The sequence below is a fragment of the Channa argus genome, chromosome 15 (assembly GCF_033026475.1).
Source record: "Channa argus isolate prfri chromosome 15, Channa argus male v1.0, whole genome shotgun sequence".
NCBI classification, from domain to species: domain Eukaryota; kingdom Metazoa; phylum Chordata; class Actinopteri; order Anabantiformes; family Channidae; genus Channa; species Channa argus.
Window position 1 is genome coordinate 5,188,069 of NC_090211.1, and position 18,047 is coordinate 5,206,115.

Consider the following 18,047-nt stretch of genomic DNA (forward strand, 5'->3'; position numbering starts at 1 on the left):
TGTGAATTATTTAGGATGTGGGGCTAGTGTGCAGAGCATGAAGCCACCCCACCCGCCAACCGCCAGGCACAGTGGCCAAGAGAATTCAGTGTGCAACAAACATTCTCCTGTCTGAGGTCTTTGTTTCTTCCCTACGCCATCAGCTTGGTGGAGTGAGAGACTGAGGTTGGGCTTTCAGCAAAAAAAATAAATAAAAAACAACAGAGAAGTAGAGTGGAAAATGGAAGGAATATCTCTCTTCTGCTTTTCAGCAAAAACTGAATTTGCTCATATCTATATATGACAAAACCCAAAGTGAATCACAGAGAAGTCACTTTGACCTATTTACGATCTATGTTTATAATTCAGCAGGTCATCATGCGTGTTTAAAGGTATGCCATTACTGTACTGAAGACCCCCACCCAACACACACACACACGCTCACAGTCTGAGAGCCCCTCCGGGCCTCCTTATCCTGTGAGCATATGTCAATCTCACCTTAACGACCCTGATAACAAGACAAAAGCAATCAATCTCTGATATTGGCCAGGTGGGAGAGTCAGGGATAACACAGACGCTATCAGCAAACACCAACAACGGTGGAGATTTTCTGCTCGAGGATGATTAGAAACGCGGTGGTTGCTGTGACATGCTGCAGCGGTTAAACAGAGGGGGCTGTCATCGCTGGCAAATGATGACGCCGTGCACTGATAGCGGAGATCGTATCTAGGTGTGTGTGAGTGTGGGTGGGTGTGTGTGAGAACGAGAGGGGTTGTGTTGATGCAAAACACAACAACGCACTGAGCTGGGGCCACACAAAGAAACACACAGAGCAGTTAATGAAAAACAGAAACAGATGGTGTACTGTACTGCTTATGAGCACACAGTTGGCTGCACCCAGTCAGGCTTAGGATTGTTCAAAGTCTGACTTGGATCTGGATTTAGATGTGGACATATTTCCTTTTCAGGCAAAAACTTTAAGATCATTGTTTGACAGTGAAGCTTAGAGAATACGTAACACTACTAGCTATTCAGCGGTAGGGAATACTTTAAAGGGTTAGTTGGGGCCGAACAAAATTGAGAGTGATTAAATGAAATGTCCATAGACATAAAACTGATTGAAGGTTTTCTGGGCTGTTTTATTGCCACTGTGGTCAGCACGCTCACCTTCATCATACTGACAATGGACATGGTTACCTGTTTGTTATCCCAAACAGGGCTGCAAGTAATGATTAGTGATTTTTTTTTTTTTTTTTTATTAAGCAATTAGTCTTTTAGTCTGTTAAATATCTGGGACTCTATAGCCACCACTGTTCAAATCGATCAATCCATCAAATCGGCCTACACTTTCGGTTGATTGTAAATAGTAGAAAGTCCACATGTCAAAGTTTGAAATTGAAAAATTAGAGTGTTCTTTGAAAAACATTTGCACCAGCCAGTTGGATGGGAGTATGTTTACCCCTGTGTTGCATTGTCTCTTCTTTTACACTCTGTAATCATTTGAAACTGAGGAGACCTATTGCTTTGCTTGAAATATGTTCAGTTACTCAAGGGTGTGGCATCCATGATTTCCAAAAAGAAATTCACCTTGCCCCATCATAACTCTGACAGACACTGATAGATAGGATTCTCTGAGATGCTGTTTTTATACCCAATCATGTGTTTTTACATAACAAGCATTACATAACTTTTCTCGCCCCTGTCCCAACTCTTTTGAAGCATGTTGGTAGCATAAACTTAAAAATGAGTATACTTACTACAAAAACGGGCGACAATCAGATCTCTTAGTTTTACCCTCTGTGTACTCTATCCATCAGTGTCTATCATAAATAGGTTTAAAATGAATGCAAGTTATTACATTGTCTCTCGTTTTTTTTCTCCATTTACACATCGCCTCCACTTTTCTGGAAATGTGCTTTGTACTTGTCAGTTCCTTCCATACTAATTACTAAGATTAATCACTGCTTGTCTTATCACAATAAGGCTTAAACTGTGATGACTTTTTTGTCAGTGACTCTAGAGATTAATTCACTGCAAAGCATTTGAAAGGGTTGGGGCACTAAACTAGTTTCCTACCTTAACTCGGTCCTACCTGTGACTTTAGTAATTGTTACCGTGACCAACTACTGCAATAGATTAATGCATTCACATATACAGTGATTTGATTTCTTCCTTTTTTTCCATATTCCCACACCATCTAAGTGCTGATCTGATCATGGAGAATAACTTGGAGTTCTTTTTCTTATTCAAGAACGCTGTTTCTCTGGACACAGGGGACACATTAAGCCCTGGATTAATGAACTATCTGCTCTCATACCTGAGCGGGAGCACTCAGTGCGCTCATTTTGGGGAGAACACCATCAACTGTGCACACATCATCACTCACAGTCGAACCACATTTCATGTACAATAACTAATAATAAACAATAAAGGGAGTGTGGAAACAGAAATAAATAGACTGAGAAGTAACACACTAACAATACAGGAAGAGAAATAAAACAAGTCTATGGGTTGTTTGTGCTGGTGGATGCTGGGAAGCTTCCTACACACTTGACAAAGAGTTAGAAAAACTTCAAATATAGAGTTATTTCCATTGAGCGTCATATAATATAAATAAGAAATAACACTTGAATGTACAAACAAATGGAAACAGCTGAAATTACAAAATGCATTAAAAACTTTAACATTTTGTTAAACAAAAGAAAAAGAAATTAGCAAATTATTTTTTGTAAAGCCAACACAGAAGAGTGCTCTACATTTTTTTCTTAATGAATGACTTTCACAATGAATCAATCAATAAAATCTATTAATTCCCTGTGCATGAATTAATCAAGTTATCATTTCAGCAGTAATCCAAAATACAATTTAAAAAATACTTAAAGTTTTACGTGTCTTATCCTATAATGGTCTTAAATGCACATGTACGGCTGCAGTCTTGCTGTATATACTGGGTGTGTAGGAAGTTTTACAACATTAAAAATCAAAGCATTTAAGTAGATTGTACACAAGCACGTCTTGGAAGCTTGATCTTACTAATCTACAAATGGCTTCTTGTTATTAAACTGCTAATTCAGAGGATTAACGGATCCATGAGAACACAATCCCCTTTACTTCCTTTCCAGCGTATGCTGAAGGTGGCTTAAATATTAATTAAGCACACGCACACACAGGCACACACACATGTTTGCCCATATGCACACACATACATCAGAGTATATGCTGTAGTGCTCACTTTGCTTAGGACTAAGTTTGAATGTCTGGGAGTTTCCTTATTTCCTCGTCATTTTGTCAAACAGCCCCGTCTTTTATTCTGTAAAACCTCTAATTCGCTCAGTCACACACACACATCCAGAGAGCTGGACTCTTGCACACACACGTCTTTTTTCACATTGCACACAACCATATCTTACTGATTAATTCTTTTCATTCTTTCTATAGGATGCTCAGTGCTGTCATGTCCCCACTCTTCTTCTCTTACATTCCCTCAAAATCCTCATTTGACTTCTCTCTCTCTCATTTTTTTTTCTGCCACATCGGTTCAGGATGAGGAGGTAAACTCAGGTTGTAGAATACAGTGCTCGGGAACAGGAGATTTCACAGACTTATGCAGCAAACACATCTGTACATCCTGGCCGGTTTGTGATTTACTCTGTGGTTTGTTCCGGTTATATTTTCCTACTTGTTCGAAATTGTTGCATTAAGATTACAGCTCATTGTGGATTCATAAAAAACATTTTATGTGGAGAACCTAAAGTCTAGCCACAAGACTTATATTTCTCCTATCTGAAAACCCAATATTTCCATTTTGGAAATAAAAACAATCTGAATCATTTTTATTGTACTTTATCTGTAACATAAAAAGGACTGAGGCTAAAGAATGTGCTCATTTTGTCAGCCAAGGGCAAGTCAGCCCCTTCAGAAAGTACTGTAAATTGTTTGAGTTTCTTTTGTTCTGATTAATATCTTGTTTCCACATTTTTCATACTGCAGCAAATCCATTTTTGATTGAATCTGTTATATATTACACATTATACATTACATATAGTACATTAGGACTGACACTAATAACACATTTTGACATGCTTGCCTTGCTGAAGCTGCACAAACTGCTGATAATGTGGATTTACAAGGTGTATCACTGCACTCACATTAAATGAAAAGTTAAATTATGAACCAATCCATTTCTGATTTTAACAACATCCTCCAACGATACATTATTTTAAGTGTTCCTGTAAAAAAAGCCATTATGAATATAAAACGCCTCAAATTATTAGAATATCTTGATAAAAAGCAAAAGTTCATCTTGTTCAGTGCCTCTTGGTCTTAAAAAGAGACAGTAAATTGACATCAAGTGTCAAGCATGTAAAAGACAAAGAGTCAAATCTGCGCCATAACCCAGAGAGAATGTTCTGGGGCCAGCATGAAAAACTACTCACAGCAGATCACATTACCTGCCTTTTTCACTGAAATAAGCAGTGTAATTTATCCTGACCTTTTTAGATTACTATGAATGTGCTGTCTGTGTAATTTTAACTGAAGTCCTCAGCAGCTTTGCTGGTCTGGAAACACTAGCTATGAAACCTGAGGAGGCGATCGCTGATGGGATTAATGGGCTGATGCCACCAATACAGCAATGATACAATACCAAACAAATACTGAGGGACTGCCTGCCATTCGCTGCTATTAACACGCATCAAGGAAAATCACAGCATTTCATCATCATCGTCTTGATCACAAGAGAGTCACCTCAACACTTTGCATTCTAGTTGAGGGCACTTCTAGTGAAGGCTAATAACAAAAGTAGAAGCCTATTTTAGCTGTGACAAGTGTTTCAGGATTAGAAATTCATTCCTAATGGGTTCTCTGGTAACGGTTTAATTCACTACCTATGCGATATCAATTCCATTATAATCTCATTAAGCTATTGCACACTGAGGTGATTTCGAATGAATGTGAAACAGCCAACCGTACGCTCCCCTCTAATTGAGCAATACTTTTTATTCATTATTATTGCCCATTATTAAATTAATGAACTTAATGGACTTATTTTCCAAATTGCAAAGACCCCTGGCAACATGTTTTTAATTCCATTAGCCGACATATTGAACTAAGGAAAAAAAAGGAAAGAGAGAGATACACAGAGGTGTGTGGGCAATTAGCCTACTGCTGTGACAGATCATCAGTGGCACAGTTTCCCTTCTCTCACTAGCGGGAGTTTGTCCATCTTGTCCTGAATCTCTGGTGACAGCACTCACCTTCACACATACTTCACAAACTCAGATTGTATGTTTTGTTTGTGTGTGTGTGTGTGTGTGTGTGTGTGTGTGTGTGTGTGTCTCACTTAGCGTCTAAAACACTCACTTTCTGCAGCCTGCTTTAACCTCTAATCTGTCGCCCTTTAATATTAAGACACACAGTACATGACAACATATTTGAATATTGTGTTGTAAGCCAAACTAAACAGAACCTGAATAATATATGAAATAGATTTTCTGAAATGAGATCTTTTCAGTAACCAGAGGCCACCATGCAAAACTGCCCAGAAGATGAAAGCTGCAGATCTGCATAACTGAATGGCCGATCAATACGTCTCAAACTAAAATGGCAAGTCTTGATAAGGTTATTGAATTTTCTTTTTAATTAAAAAGCATACTACTGCACTCTCTCTGTCCAATAGCACAGGATCGCTGACGATAAAAAGAGGAGAGGGTTGTCCTTGTTTATATCTTCATCACTATATGAAAAACACTGGCTAGTCTGCATGTCATCAGTCTGTGCAGCGGAGAAATTTATTTTCTGTTTGTCTTTGTCGTTTCTTGGGATTAAGCTGTCATGGAAGCTCTCAAACCCCAAACAATGGCGTCTATATAGATATTAATTCTTATTACATGTCATTCGTCAGCTCTCACAGCATCAGTGCTATTTATTTTATGCTCATGTAACATCATTTTCCATTTAATGTTTTATTTTTTTCACCAAAGCAAAACAATTTCTCATCCTGGAATTATCCCCAGAAAATGATGCAACAACAGAAGCAACACTAATGCTTCCATATGGCCATAGATTAAACGACATGTGAGACATTTTGTTTAATGTAAACGTGGCACACTCTCTTCCCATATTCCAGTCATGAAAATGCATAATTTAAAAGAGCTGAGGCCAAGCTGTTCCTCAGCGGTGGAGAGTGAGCGCTGCATCGTATCAGTGCGAACATCAGAGGATAGAAAACTCTGCTCCCCGGAGAGAGTGTCATTACATTCAATCGTCAACCGCTGGATAAAACTCATTTCACTCTGCACAGTGTCTGAATGGCTCTATACATTCTGCAGAGGCCACGATGTGATAGCACAGCATGTCAGAACCACACTAAAAGGCTTTTAAAGCAGGTTAGAGCGCCGCACAAAAGCCACAGCACAAAGCCACAGAGCGCTGGGGCAGAACGGCGGAGGCACTGCCGCCACAGCTGACCGTCTTCACACAGCCTGAAGGACCCCAAGTAAACAAACAGCACAGAGTCGTCGCTCACTGGGAGGGCCAAGCCAAGTTGTTGACAACAAGATAATGTCAGCGTCTATTTTTAGATGAAGGAAAGGAACTTCTGATGAGCCTGTTTTAAATACTGACTCCTTGCATGTACTCAGCTCAACATAATATTTGCTGCAAGAAAACTAGCTGGAGTCAATAAAGAGATTGTACAATTAACACAAACAGTTTTCATTTACTTTAGTTAGAGTCTTCTGGTGCTGTCTGTATATGTCTACACTGTCAGATACTGTCATTATCAGTGTCAGCCATTTGGCATGCGAATGTACTGTTGTAGGACAGCTTTTGAATGCTTGTTGTATGCATACAACAAGCATATGTATTTCAATAGATTGTTAACACATGAAGGCGGATACAAAGGACTCTATAGCGCCTTTCAAATGGACTGAATTGACTGTATTAAGAGTTAATATGAGAGATGAGATGGCGGCTTTTCAGTTAGTTTTGTGAGCGGTCCAGTGACACTTACAGTAGGCAGCACTCTTCACCAAGTGGGAGACACTGTAGCTGTCACAGATTCTCAATATCTCTGACTTGAAATTACAACTATTAGGCTGACATGAACAGTTTTTCCAACTCAGCTGCACATAATATGATGTGAACGCAGCATATGAGCCATGCTGATGGGGCATTCTTTTGCCTTAGCACTGTGAAAATGTATGCATGTAGTGTAAAACTGAAAAAAAGTTACTTTTCATGGATTCATTGACACTTTTTGTGTTTTTGAAGAACACCTGAGTCCAGTGTTTTTCTAGAATTTTTTACATTTTTGGTAAACCTATACCACAAAATATATACGTATGTGTGTGTGTGTGTATATATATATATATATATATATAAAATTATTATTATTTATTTGTATTTTTTTTTCCTGGGAATAAAATGACACTCGTGTCACATTACAGAGTGTTTTCAGTGGGAATTATTTATCAGCAAGAGTTCAGTCATCTTTATGGGCTGGCCCTTTGCACGCTGCTGAATATTTCTGTTTCTAGTTGAAGCTTAAACAGGAGCTTTGACCAGCTCACACCAGGCATGGAAACAGACACCAGTAGCTACAAATATACAGCAGGTTATATAATGATCATGAAAACTGCATGAGAACCAACAACTCCCCCCACCTCCCCCAATCCCAACAAACATACTCAAAAATCACACTGACAGGAGCGTGCACACATGTGGATGCGCATAAGCACACGGACACGGGCTGACAACGAGAGAGCCCAAGCCTGACATGATGTGGGATGAATCAGTGTTTCTCATCATTCGCGGATCCTGGCTGTGTCTGACCTGAAGGATGGAAGTAGGCCCGGGGCATGGACTTAGGACCCGAGCAACCAGAGTGAATGGGGCCTCCACTGAGACTTATAAAGTACCAGCCACAATTTACTGGGGAGGCTCAAATTGTGGTGTCCAGTGGCCACAGCACAGCTCTGCTGTCAGTGCTACTCTTATTTGCTTCATTCCCTTTGACACTGCCTCTTGATTAGGGTCATAAATTCCATGAAATTGGTCAATAACCTATAACACTCATGTCACTCTCCTGCCATTAATTTTACAGCACATGTGCCACACTGTTTCTTAACCCCCTTTTATGTGACAGGAGGGGTTTATATTCCCTCGGAGTGATTGGGAGGAGTACATAACAAGCTTTGAATAGAGCCTTTGCAATTGTAAACATAAACATATATGAACCTGCTGGTGGAAAAGTAGATATGACTGTAAACATTGTAGTCTTTCCAGATTATAACCTCAGAGGACTGTAGTGACTTTTTGTATACACATCTTTTATTCAATTATCCAAAAATAATATTATCCACACTAGAATTGTGGATAAATGCTGAGTATAAGCATAAATCCAAAGGAGATAACCCACCTACGTAATTTTTAAACTGACCTGTAGAATATATCTGCCCCCCCAGCATTCTATAAACATAAATTATGAGAAAAAAGGGACACGACCTCTGTGTTTTGAGTAGTAGTTTTGAGCCTCATATATCATCCTTAAATTTGTATAAACCTTTTATTTGTGAGTCATGAAACGTGCATCTGTCACTAAAACTGAGACAAATTTTTTCTCCATCCGGCTCAGACTAATAATAATGTGTATGTTTTATGGGATGTTTTCCAATTAGATTTTCTCTGAAGATGCCTTTTCTCTGAGGTAGCCAACTGATATGCTGACAATAAATGATGTACACACTCTGGTGAAAGGTTAAAAAGACTCTAAAAGAAGCTAAATTACCATTCTACATAGAATAGGGCATTTTAGACAAACAAAAACTACACTCTTAACGTGACTAGAACATTGTGTAGAAACCCACTGCCTTAAACTGTTTCCATTTTTTTTTCAAAGACAAATCTAAACAGGTTAAGTTGTATTAACATAAAACCATGAATGGATAAAATTGACAAAACTAGTTACCAATGTGGTCATTGTCCAAAATCAGCAGGTTTTCTTTCCTTTCACATTTCTCAGTTTAAGGTTCTTCAGTCAACATGAAGAACCAAAAAGAGGACAAAAACAGCACTGTTAAATTCCAAGTATATGAGAATAGGCACCAAATTCCACAGCAACCTTTATCAACACTAATGTGGTACTAAAACACATTTCAAACTGCAGTTTGAGTTTTAAAATTTGAAAAAGTCTCAAGAGAGTTTTGAATCCCAACAATGCATGCTGGAAAATGCATGCTGGAAAATTTTCTAATACGCTGGTTTTGTTGCTTTGCTCATTTCAAGTTGAAGGACTTTGAGTTAAAACAAGTAACGCTTAAACGTCCTGGCAGTAACAACCTACCTGATATTAGCTTGAAAATATAAAACTTAAATATTTATGTTCATAAAATAAAAAAAAAAACGAGAGTGGAGAAAAGAAAACTTATTTGGGTGGGTAACCTTTTTTTGTGTTGATGTGGTTCAGCTATTTTTTTATTTTACCTGTGTTTGATAATAACTACAAATGATCATTTTACTCCACAAAGCCTTAAATCTCAAAAGCATCACAACAACCAGAAGAGCTTCTGCCAGCAATTTGTGTTGGAATATTAGGAGTACAGCTTGCTGTTTCTATTTGAATAGCTGAGTATAAAGTAGAGAATAGTGCACAATTTACATTTGTTGCTGTGAGAGAAAGAGAGGGCAGAAGTGGTTTTCTTATCATGCGTGGCAGGTTGCCAGTGGATATGTTGCTGCCGTTCTCACAGGGGCCTCTCCTCCAATCTTTTTCCTATGTGTAAGCTGACACTTCGGAGCATATCTATGGCACAGGCGTGTTAGCGATGCACACGCCTTCTGCCGCAACGTTGCCGATGAGCATGAAGGACTGCCATGAGAGACTTCTAGATTTACTGGCAGTGCAACAGGCCGATCACAAAAAGTTAAATAAATAAAGAAGACAGCAAAAAAATAATAATTAGCAGTATATGGCATTTGGCATCTGAAAAGCTCACTTAAGCAGATACTTCTGTTCAAGTAGATTTTGAACTGAAACAGGGGAGGAAATAAGAAGTTCTGCATATGAATTAGTGCTGAGAGAAGCTGTTTCTTTCCTTGGATCAGCTGAAGGGGGACATTTTTAGGCCATAGCATCTAAATACCTTTTTTTCTGCTACTGCCAGGCTTAAATGACACATGCTGTGATCTGGAGATACGTGTTGTCCCACTGTCAACGTTCAAATGGTGTCTTTGTCTATTTTTAGGTTTAAGACGTCATGGAATTTGGGGCAAAATCTTTGAATGTTTGCTCCAGTTTCTTTCCAGCACCATTTTTTTTTTTTGGAGAATCCATAATTTTAATATTTAATTCTTGCAGTCAGTAAGATGTAAAATGCCTGCTACGCTTTAGTTTAAAACATTATTCTGCATAATCACACATCCCCCTGCGTGTGATTCACTCATCCGGGTTTGTTCACTCAGTCGCGAGTGAAAAACAGACAATATCACCTCGTGTTTGGCAAGTTGGTGTGTGTTGGCAACTTTCCATCTTACTACTCCACCGGATCCACCGCTCCTCATTGTTTTGCTGTTCAAGCTGTGCTCCAATACACCCACATTCTCCTGAAGCAAGAGAAAGGACCCTTTAAACAATGCGGACTCCCTTAATCATTAAATTGGATTTTTATTTTTGCCTCATCTGGAGTGGCTGGAGTTGAAATGACACAGGTTCTCATCAGCAGTGAGGCAAAATGGCCGCTCGTAGTAACAGCACACAAGCCCCTGGACAACCTGAGGCATGGCCATCCAATCCCACATCATTAAGGCTAGAGTCCTTTATTGTGTTGGAGGCATTAAATGGTGCGTTGGCTATAGCCCTGAAGTCACACTCCACTAGGAGAAAACAGCAGAAAAATAACGGCACAGCTGGATAATGACTTTTCCCTGGGAGGCTGACCATGTGTACAAAAGCGCTAATGATAGCAGGTGCAATAAGCGAGCGCAAGGCTTTTACTGCGTCCGGATCTATTTTCCTCTGCTAAACTCACCAGTGATTTCCCCCGTGTAGGTGTCTTTCTGTAGTTTAAGAACAGCCCTCCTCCTCCTCCTCTCCATCCTCTCCTCCTGTATCTAATCTCTTTATCAACTGTGCAGTTAATATCAAAGAGGACTGTGGTGTGAAAATCCTGCAAGTAAAACCTGCTGTCAGAGTCTAATCACAATTAGCTGGGCTCTAGACCCATTAGCCCGACAGGAACAAGACCAAAAGCTGACAGAACTATTGTTAAAATATTGCTAAAGCTCATCATTTCATCAAGCACAAAGGGTGGAGCCTGTAAATGCTTTTCGTACAACCCCAATTTTTTTTTCCTTTTCTGAACTGCTTGTCACAGTAACTCCAGAAAAATCGCCAATTTCCAACGAGATGACGTTGCTTGATCTCATTGTTATTAGTGGTTAAATAATTTCCTGGATGCACTGACTCTACTACTTCCTCGCTGTGGCTTTGTAGCAGAAGTGTTACATCAGCTCTGCTACAAAGGCATGTGCGCCTTCCAGATTATAAAAACATTAAGCTGGAAGTTAATGACTGATTGCAACAGCTATTACTGAAACTTCTAAGAGAAAGAGAGCAACCACGCAGACAAAACGTTGCCACGTGACATCCCCAGAGTGAATCACCTGCAGTATAAGCCTTTCAAAGAAGCGCCTCACATTTGATGTTAAGCCCCCAAACTGTTCTGGCTGTCGGAGGACTTGCCGGGGAGATAGAAATGTCTAAAGTTATTACAGCAGTCAGGTAAAGTGTGTGGCAACGAGGCCCTGTAATGGGGGTGGAGAGCTGGCCAGCAGCAGCTAATGAAGGCGTCTCGGGGAGTACTAAAGAGTCTACGTGACACTACTCCTGATTTGCCTGTCTGAGGACACAGATCAATTAATACGTTAACAAACGATCGCAAGCACTTCATCTTGCAATATGAAACCAGCGGCCTGGACTTGCAGCCCTCCCGACCAGAATGGCTGATCAGCTCTGCGTGTATATGCTGCCCGCCATGAATTTCAACATCCTCTGCCGGTTAGGCTGCAAATCTCACTGTGTGGGTTTGTAATATCTCACCAGAGGCATGAGACCATATGCATCTGACTGTAACAAGAGCACAAGCTGTACATATATGAACTGTGTGCAATAAGGGAGAATGTAGATATAGGAGTGCTTTAAGCTATTCTTCATTCTCATCTCTAAATCTAACATACTGATACAATTTGCAGTATAATGCACCATTTGACCAAATCATAAAGGCTTTGATTGAACATCTGCCTCAAGGGAATCCACTCCTGCTAATGACCACAGCTCCAAAGCCTCAAAGCGGCTCCTTCCTCATGTTTACGCTGCTGGTTGCGGACGTCTCTGTCGATTTTTTTGCAGATAAAAACAATGCATTAATGCAGGCTAAGCACACCGTGTGAGCAGCCTGCGGTACACTTAAGTGCGTTGGTCGTGGAAGACTAACGTAAACCATTGCTCCTTGCCATTCCATATATATCCAGTCTCCCCATTACCACCATCTCTACTCGACAGCGAGGGCCCTGCACTGCTAAATTATTCATCACACTGAGGGGAGGACAGAAGCATGCATGGTTTCTTCATTCCATGCCTCTTTTCTGTTTCTCTCTGTCTCTAATGCAAAGGAACAGCCAGGGTGGAGAGAATGATATACAGGCCATCTCTCCATCACTGTGTGACCATCGCACGAGATGTTGCCCCTACCACTTCCTCCAGTTACAACAGTGAAGTCGAGGTTGGGTTTTGGGTTGCGCACTGTGGCAGACCAGACAGTCGTTCCCTTGCTCGCCATGCATATAGGGGAGGGTTTGTGGGTGGCACCCAGGAGCCCCATGCATAACCTGGGACATCTTTGTATACACATTCATCTATATCAGTGGGCAACCGGGAAATGTAAGCCAAAGGTAATTGCCCTGGATAAGAACATCTGCTTGGTGAATAAATATTCTAATGAGGGGAGCTTGCAGGTTCCCCAGACTGATGCACTGCTGACAGGCCTCCAGAGGGGCCGCAGGTAATGCTCACCACCTGCAGTTCAAGCAGGAGGCGGTTCCACCCTCTTTTTGCAGCTAAATGCTGGCCGACTAACACACACACTCACACACACACAGACACATACAGACACTCCCGCACTGTAGATGCGAGTGATGGGTGGTAAATCATTGATCATGCACCAGTTGTGATGTTACTTTTCTCAGGGAGGACAAGTGTAAAGCGATGCTCTTGCAGTTTCACTTTTCATGTTGCCCGGCAAATGTTCTGCTGCTGAGGGGATTTTGGAGTCTGCACCAAAAAGTTAAAAAATGCAAACAAACAAACAAATAAACCAACAAGGTGAAATGGGCAAGAAGATTTTTCAAAGTTGTGCTAATGCTTTTGTACTTTTTTCCTTGGCTTAACAGTCTAAATGTTACAAAATGTCACAAGATTCATATTCTCTCTTTTGATGATTTTCTGTTGACTGAATACATTTATATATATCTATAAAGTACCAATAAATTGTGAAAGAAATGTGTTACAAATTATGAAGGTCCTTTACTTTCTGGTTGTGTGTTAAGAACTTTAAGGTCCACATTGGGCGATGGTCTATGGCTTCACCACACGATGTTAACAACACATGAAATTTTAACATTTATCTGTCATACTAAAGACATTCAGTTTACTTGCCAGACAATATGTGCCGTAATATTCTGATAAAAGATGATTGTTGTTTTCATATTAAAGTTGTCCACATGCTGACTTCAATCATCTAAATTTAAACCTAACATTTATATCAGTTAGAGCTGCAGCTAACAATGATTTTCATTGTCTATTAATGTGACCATTGTGTTTTCTGACTCTTTCACCAATCCTTTAATCAACAGATTGCATTCTCAAAAAGGCCCATCACAATTTAACAGAGCCCAAGGTGGGTTCTTTAAAAAGCTTCTCACATGAAATACACACTTGGAACGCAGAGGCACATTAAGGACATCTGTGCAACAAATTACTTTATAAATGATGCCCTCACTGTTACCTAAATTGATGTCAATTAACATTCTGTTGATTATTGCATCTATTATATTAGTTATTATTTCAACACCAACATGTTTTCGCATTGAGCTTATCTAAATGCTGAAACGGCAATAAACATCACTTTGTCCATTTTTCATCTCACAATGAATGCAAATTAGCTCTTTGTGTGGAATTACTTTTTTTTTTTCAGTTTCAGCACAGGATCATCAACCTTTAAGAAAAATCTATCTTGACTCTTTAAAGTAAAATGTGGGAGTTGTAGAGGTAAGAGAGAACATAAGAAGCTTTAATACACAGCTTGTTATGTTCTATCTTACCTCTACAACTTAACAACAACACAATTAATGCAAACAGCAAAATAATAATGTTAGTCATGTGAGAAGGAAGTAAAAGTTGCAAAATTGGACCTAATGTCACTGCGTGGAACACTAATTGAATCTCTCATAAACAAACAGAGGTGCAAAAGCTCCTGGAGTCATGTGATGAAAGAAAATGCCCGCTACTCTGCACTCACTGTTACACTGTCAGCGTTACAGCTTCGCTCTAGATTAAATCTGTGGGTGGTCATTGCTCCAACTGGCTGGAGGGATAGTTAGTGATGAAACTGTAAATGGAGAAAGTAACAAACCTTTAAAAAGGCCAGAAGACAACGACGAGCCTTTTTCAATGAGCATAAATACCCAGGAGGCATCTATGAGTATCAGTGAGGCCTGTGTGGGAGTGAGGCCTCCAAAAACACAGCTCTCCGTGCTGTATTATTTTCTTTACTTATGACATGATTTAGAAATCAAACACCTTCTTGTCACCCTCCTGTCTATTCAACTTGGAAACAAAAAGGAAACTTTCCTTGTGGTTTGAGCTTCGAGAACTCCCAAAACATCCTCTGTCCTGAAATATGAGCTTTAAATCGATAGTCTGACCTGTTTCATTTCTTTATTGCATGGCTACATGCTTTCATTATTCATGTTTTACTTTCACTTCTAAGTTTATACAAAGTAGTAGTTGTCCAAGTAGTAAAACATGTATAATGAGTTATCCATGTAAAGTTATTCCCTTCCTCAAAAAAAAATGCTGTCTCTCCCCAGAAACCTGAACTCATGATCAATAGCGACACACACACACACACACACACACACACCGCAGTACAGCTCAGACTGTTTACAGTGGCACCACTGGAAATATGTGTTGCATTACCAACTAATTTAATTTACTTTGTATTTCTTTGACAGTACAAAATACTAGTTAGCAAAACTGGAGGATTAAAATGATTGAGCGTGAGAATGAGAAATAAACAACAACAAAAAAAAGTGCAAATGCAGAAACAGCGAGCACTGGGCGGGTATTGTTGTGGTGAGAAAACAAACGACCAAAGAGACAAAACCAATCTGACTAATCACACATGATCTCAAACAGAATTAATCAGCAGCTTTGGTTAACAATCTGTAATCATCCTCATTCTGTGCTTAATGCTGCTTAATTTGTGAAAAGACAAAAAAAATAGGAGGAATTGCGGCTGACAAAAACATCAACATCCCCAAAAAAGCATTTTAAACACAGACACAGTTAAGGAAATCAGAATGTGTCCCCAGAAGTCCCTGAGCAGTTCGTCCTGAGGAAACAACGGTAAATCAGAGTGATGTAGTTTCAAATGGCAGACACTCTGCATGCTGGGTAGTTTGACTGTCAGTGAAAGTTGAATAACAATACTTGCAAAGATGTTAGTGTAGGTAACCGCACTCCAACATTCTCTCCCGTTTAAAGGCTGAATAAATCCGACACGTACACGCGGGCCTCTATAGCATCTGGCTACAGCATCGAGCATCAATAAAACACACGGAAGTGGAAAACCATCAGCTCTGGTCATGCATGTGGGAGGTGGAGAACACCCCCCCCCCCCCACACACACAAACACACCCACACACACACACACACACACAGACACAGATACACTGTATATACTGTATGGGGTTTAAACACTCCCGGACACACGGCACACACATATCCACACACTAACTCTTTGCCCATGCCGGAGTAGTATGAGCGCAAAAGATATCCACACTTTGTGGTCCTGTACTCACCCAAAAGTACATCATCATGGTGGAAGTGGGACAGGTGTGGGCAGGCTGGTGGAAGAGAGTGGGGCTGAGCACTGGGACCAGTGCAGCCAGTGTGAGCGTCAAGAGGAGTCCGAGTCTTTGGACAGAGAGCTTTACTGGTCCCTGTTCCACTGAGGCAGCTCTCCCTCTCAAATGTTCAATAGGGCTTGAGGTTTCCCCCACTACTTCTTCTTTCTCTACAAGCAAGCTAGTTCTTCAATTAATTTTTAAAAAGCCCCCCTTCTTTCTCTTCTTCTGAGCCAACACAAGAAATGGGGGAAAAAGCAGACAGGAGAAAGGAAAGAGATCTGGAGAGGTGTTGTAACCTCTTTTTTCTTTTGACACTCTTCCACTCCACTTGCCTCTCCACACCACTCACTTCGAGACTCTCCCTCTGCCTCTCTGCTCTCTCTCTCTCTCACCCTGTGCCGTCTCTTATTGGTGAATGTGAAATCAGTCGGTACGGCGCCGAGGCTCAACTAGCAGCAGCAGCAGCAGCAGCAGCAGCAGCAGCAGCAGCAGCCTGCACTTGACAGCTGCTTCCAGCGTTCCTCCACCGGAGCCGTGTTGCTCTGCATAGAGGAGTGTGCAGAACAAACCGCGATCCTGCAGACGGTACTGTAAAATTCAGCATCCCGGGGAGGAGGGGGGGTGGAAGGGTAAGAGAGGGTGGGGGTGGGGGTGGGGTGAGCAGGAAGCAGGGAGTCGTGGTGGAGAGCTCTGCGGGGAGGCGGGTAGTGGGGGGGAGGCTTATGTTGGTGATGATGCTGGTGATTGTGGAGGACTAACATATCGCTCCTCTTCTTTTCACTGTCTATGTGTAAGATGTTTCACTGAACTTGTGGCAGTTTTAGTTCATTGAAGAGAAGAAGAAGGCAATGCTGAAGAAAAAAAAAGTGGGGGATCTCAGACAAAACCGCAAAGTATGCCACAGGCAATTGGGAGGCACAGCCTATTTTCCACTTGTTTTCTACTTTTAGCTGCTGAGGTTCACTCTCTTCATTTGTGTGCCTGTGCAGTCTCTCTTTCTTTTCCTCTCTCTCTTTTCTCCTTTCCCCGCATGCAGTGCAAGCAACCAAAGCAACCATACTTTTTTTATATATATATATATATATATATAGATATATATATATATCCATATATATAGATAGATATATATCTATATATATATACCTGTATATATCTATATATATATATATATCTTGACTGGTGACCAGGCATGTGTTTGGTACTAAAACCCTTTCTGAGACAGATCAGGGGCCAGATGATGTTGGTGTGAAACACCTCTGTGTGGCTATATTACATTACATGCTTTGGTGTGTTTTCCATCTGGCGGCTATAAATGGGGGAGGGCAAAATGGGGGGGGGAGGGAAAAATGGGGGGGTCTTGGCTATCTTCTAGACAGCATTGTAACAATGAGCCTGCCTCAGCAATTTTCAAAACATATCATCAATACAAGACCGGGAGCTTGTGCTTTCAAATATTAACCCTGTGGCAACCGGGGCAGGCTGTGGAGAGCTCAAGTGGTTTTGCTGCATCCTCTAGTGTTGGATCATCCAATAAAAGACGTCCTGGGGGATGAACTAATTTGCTGTAAGATTCTAAAGAACATTTGCAGCTATAGAGAACATCACCATAATGAACAGAGAAGATATATTCAGGTTATGTTACCCATCAGTAATTGCCACATAAGGAGGCTGAGTTAAATTTGCAGCTGGCTTTGAGCGAACTGATACACGAGGGGCCTCATTCATATGGCGTAACTGTCATCTTAAATTTATCACCCATTTTATTCTTTCCACCTCCTTCAGAAAAGCACAAGTGAGCGTTGAAATATGGAATAGCATACTGGCAGTCAAGTAATCGCAATTAGTGTTTTTGCAAATATTTTGATGTTTTAGAGAAATGGCTT

At 40.6% G+C, this 18,047-nt stretch overlaps 1 protein-coding gene across 9 annotated transcripts in view; it reads right to left on the reverse strand.

The window, feature by feature from the left end:
* LOC137099933 (RNA binding protein fox-1 homolog 3-like) overlaps window positions 1-18,047 on the reverse strand; it is a 380,706-nt gene that overhangs the window by 99,802 nt on the left and 262,857 nt on the right. The window contains exon 1 of one of the 9 annotated variants that reach the window (XM_067477385.1): window positions 16,117-16,709. The exons of the other annotated variants lie outside the window; for them this stretch is intronic. Coding sequence (XP_067333486.1) covers window positions 16,117-16,134 — 18 coding nt within the window. The 5' untranslated portion in view covers window positions 16,135-16,709. Of the gene's footprint in view, window positions 1-16,116; window positions 16,710-18,047 lie in introns of those variants that run through there. 9 annotated transcript variants of the gene reach the window in all.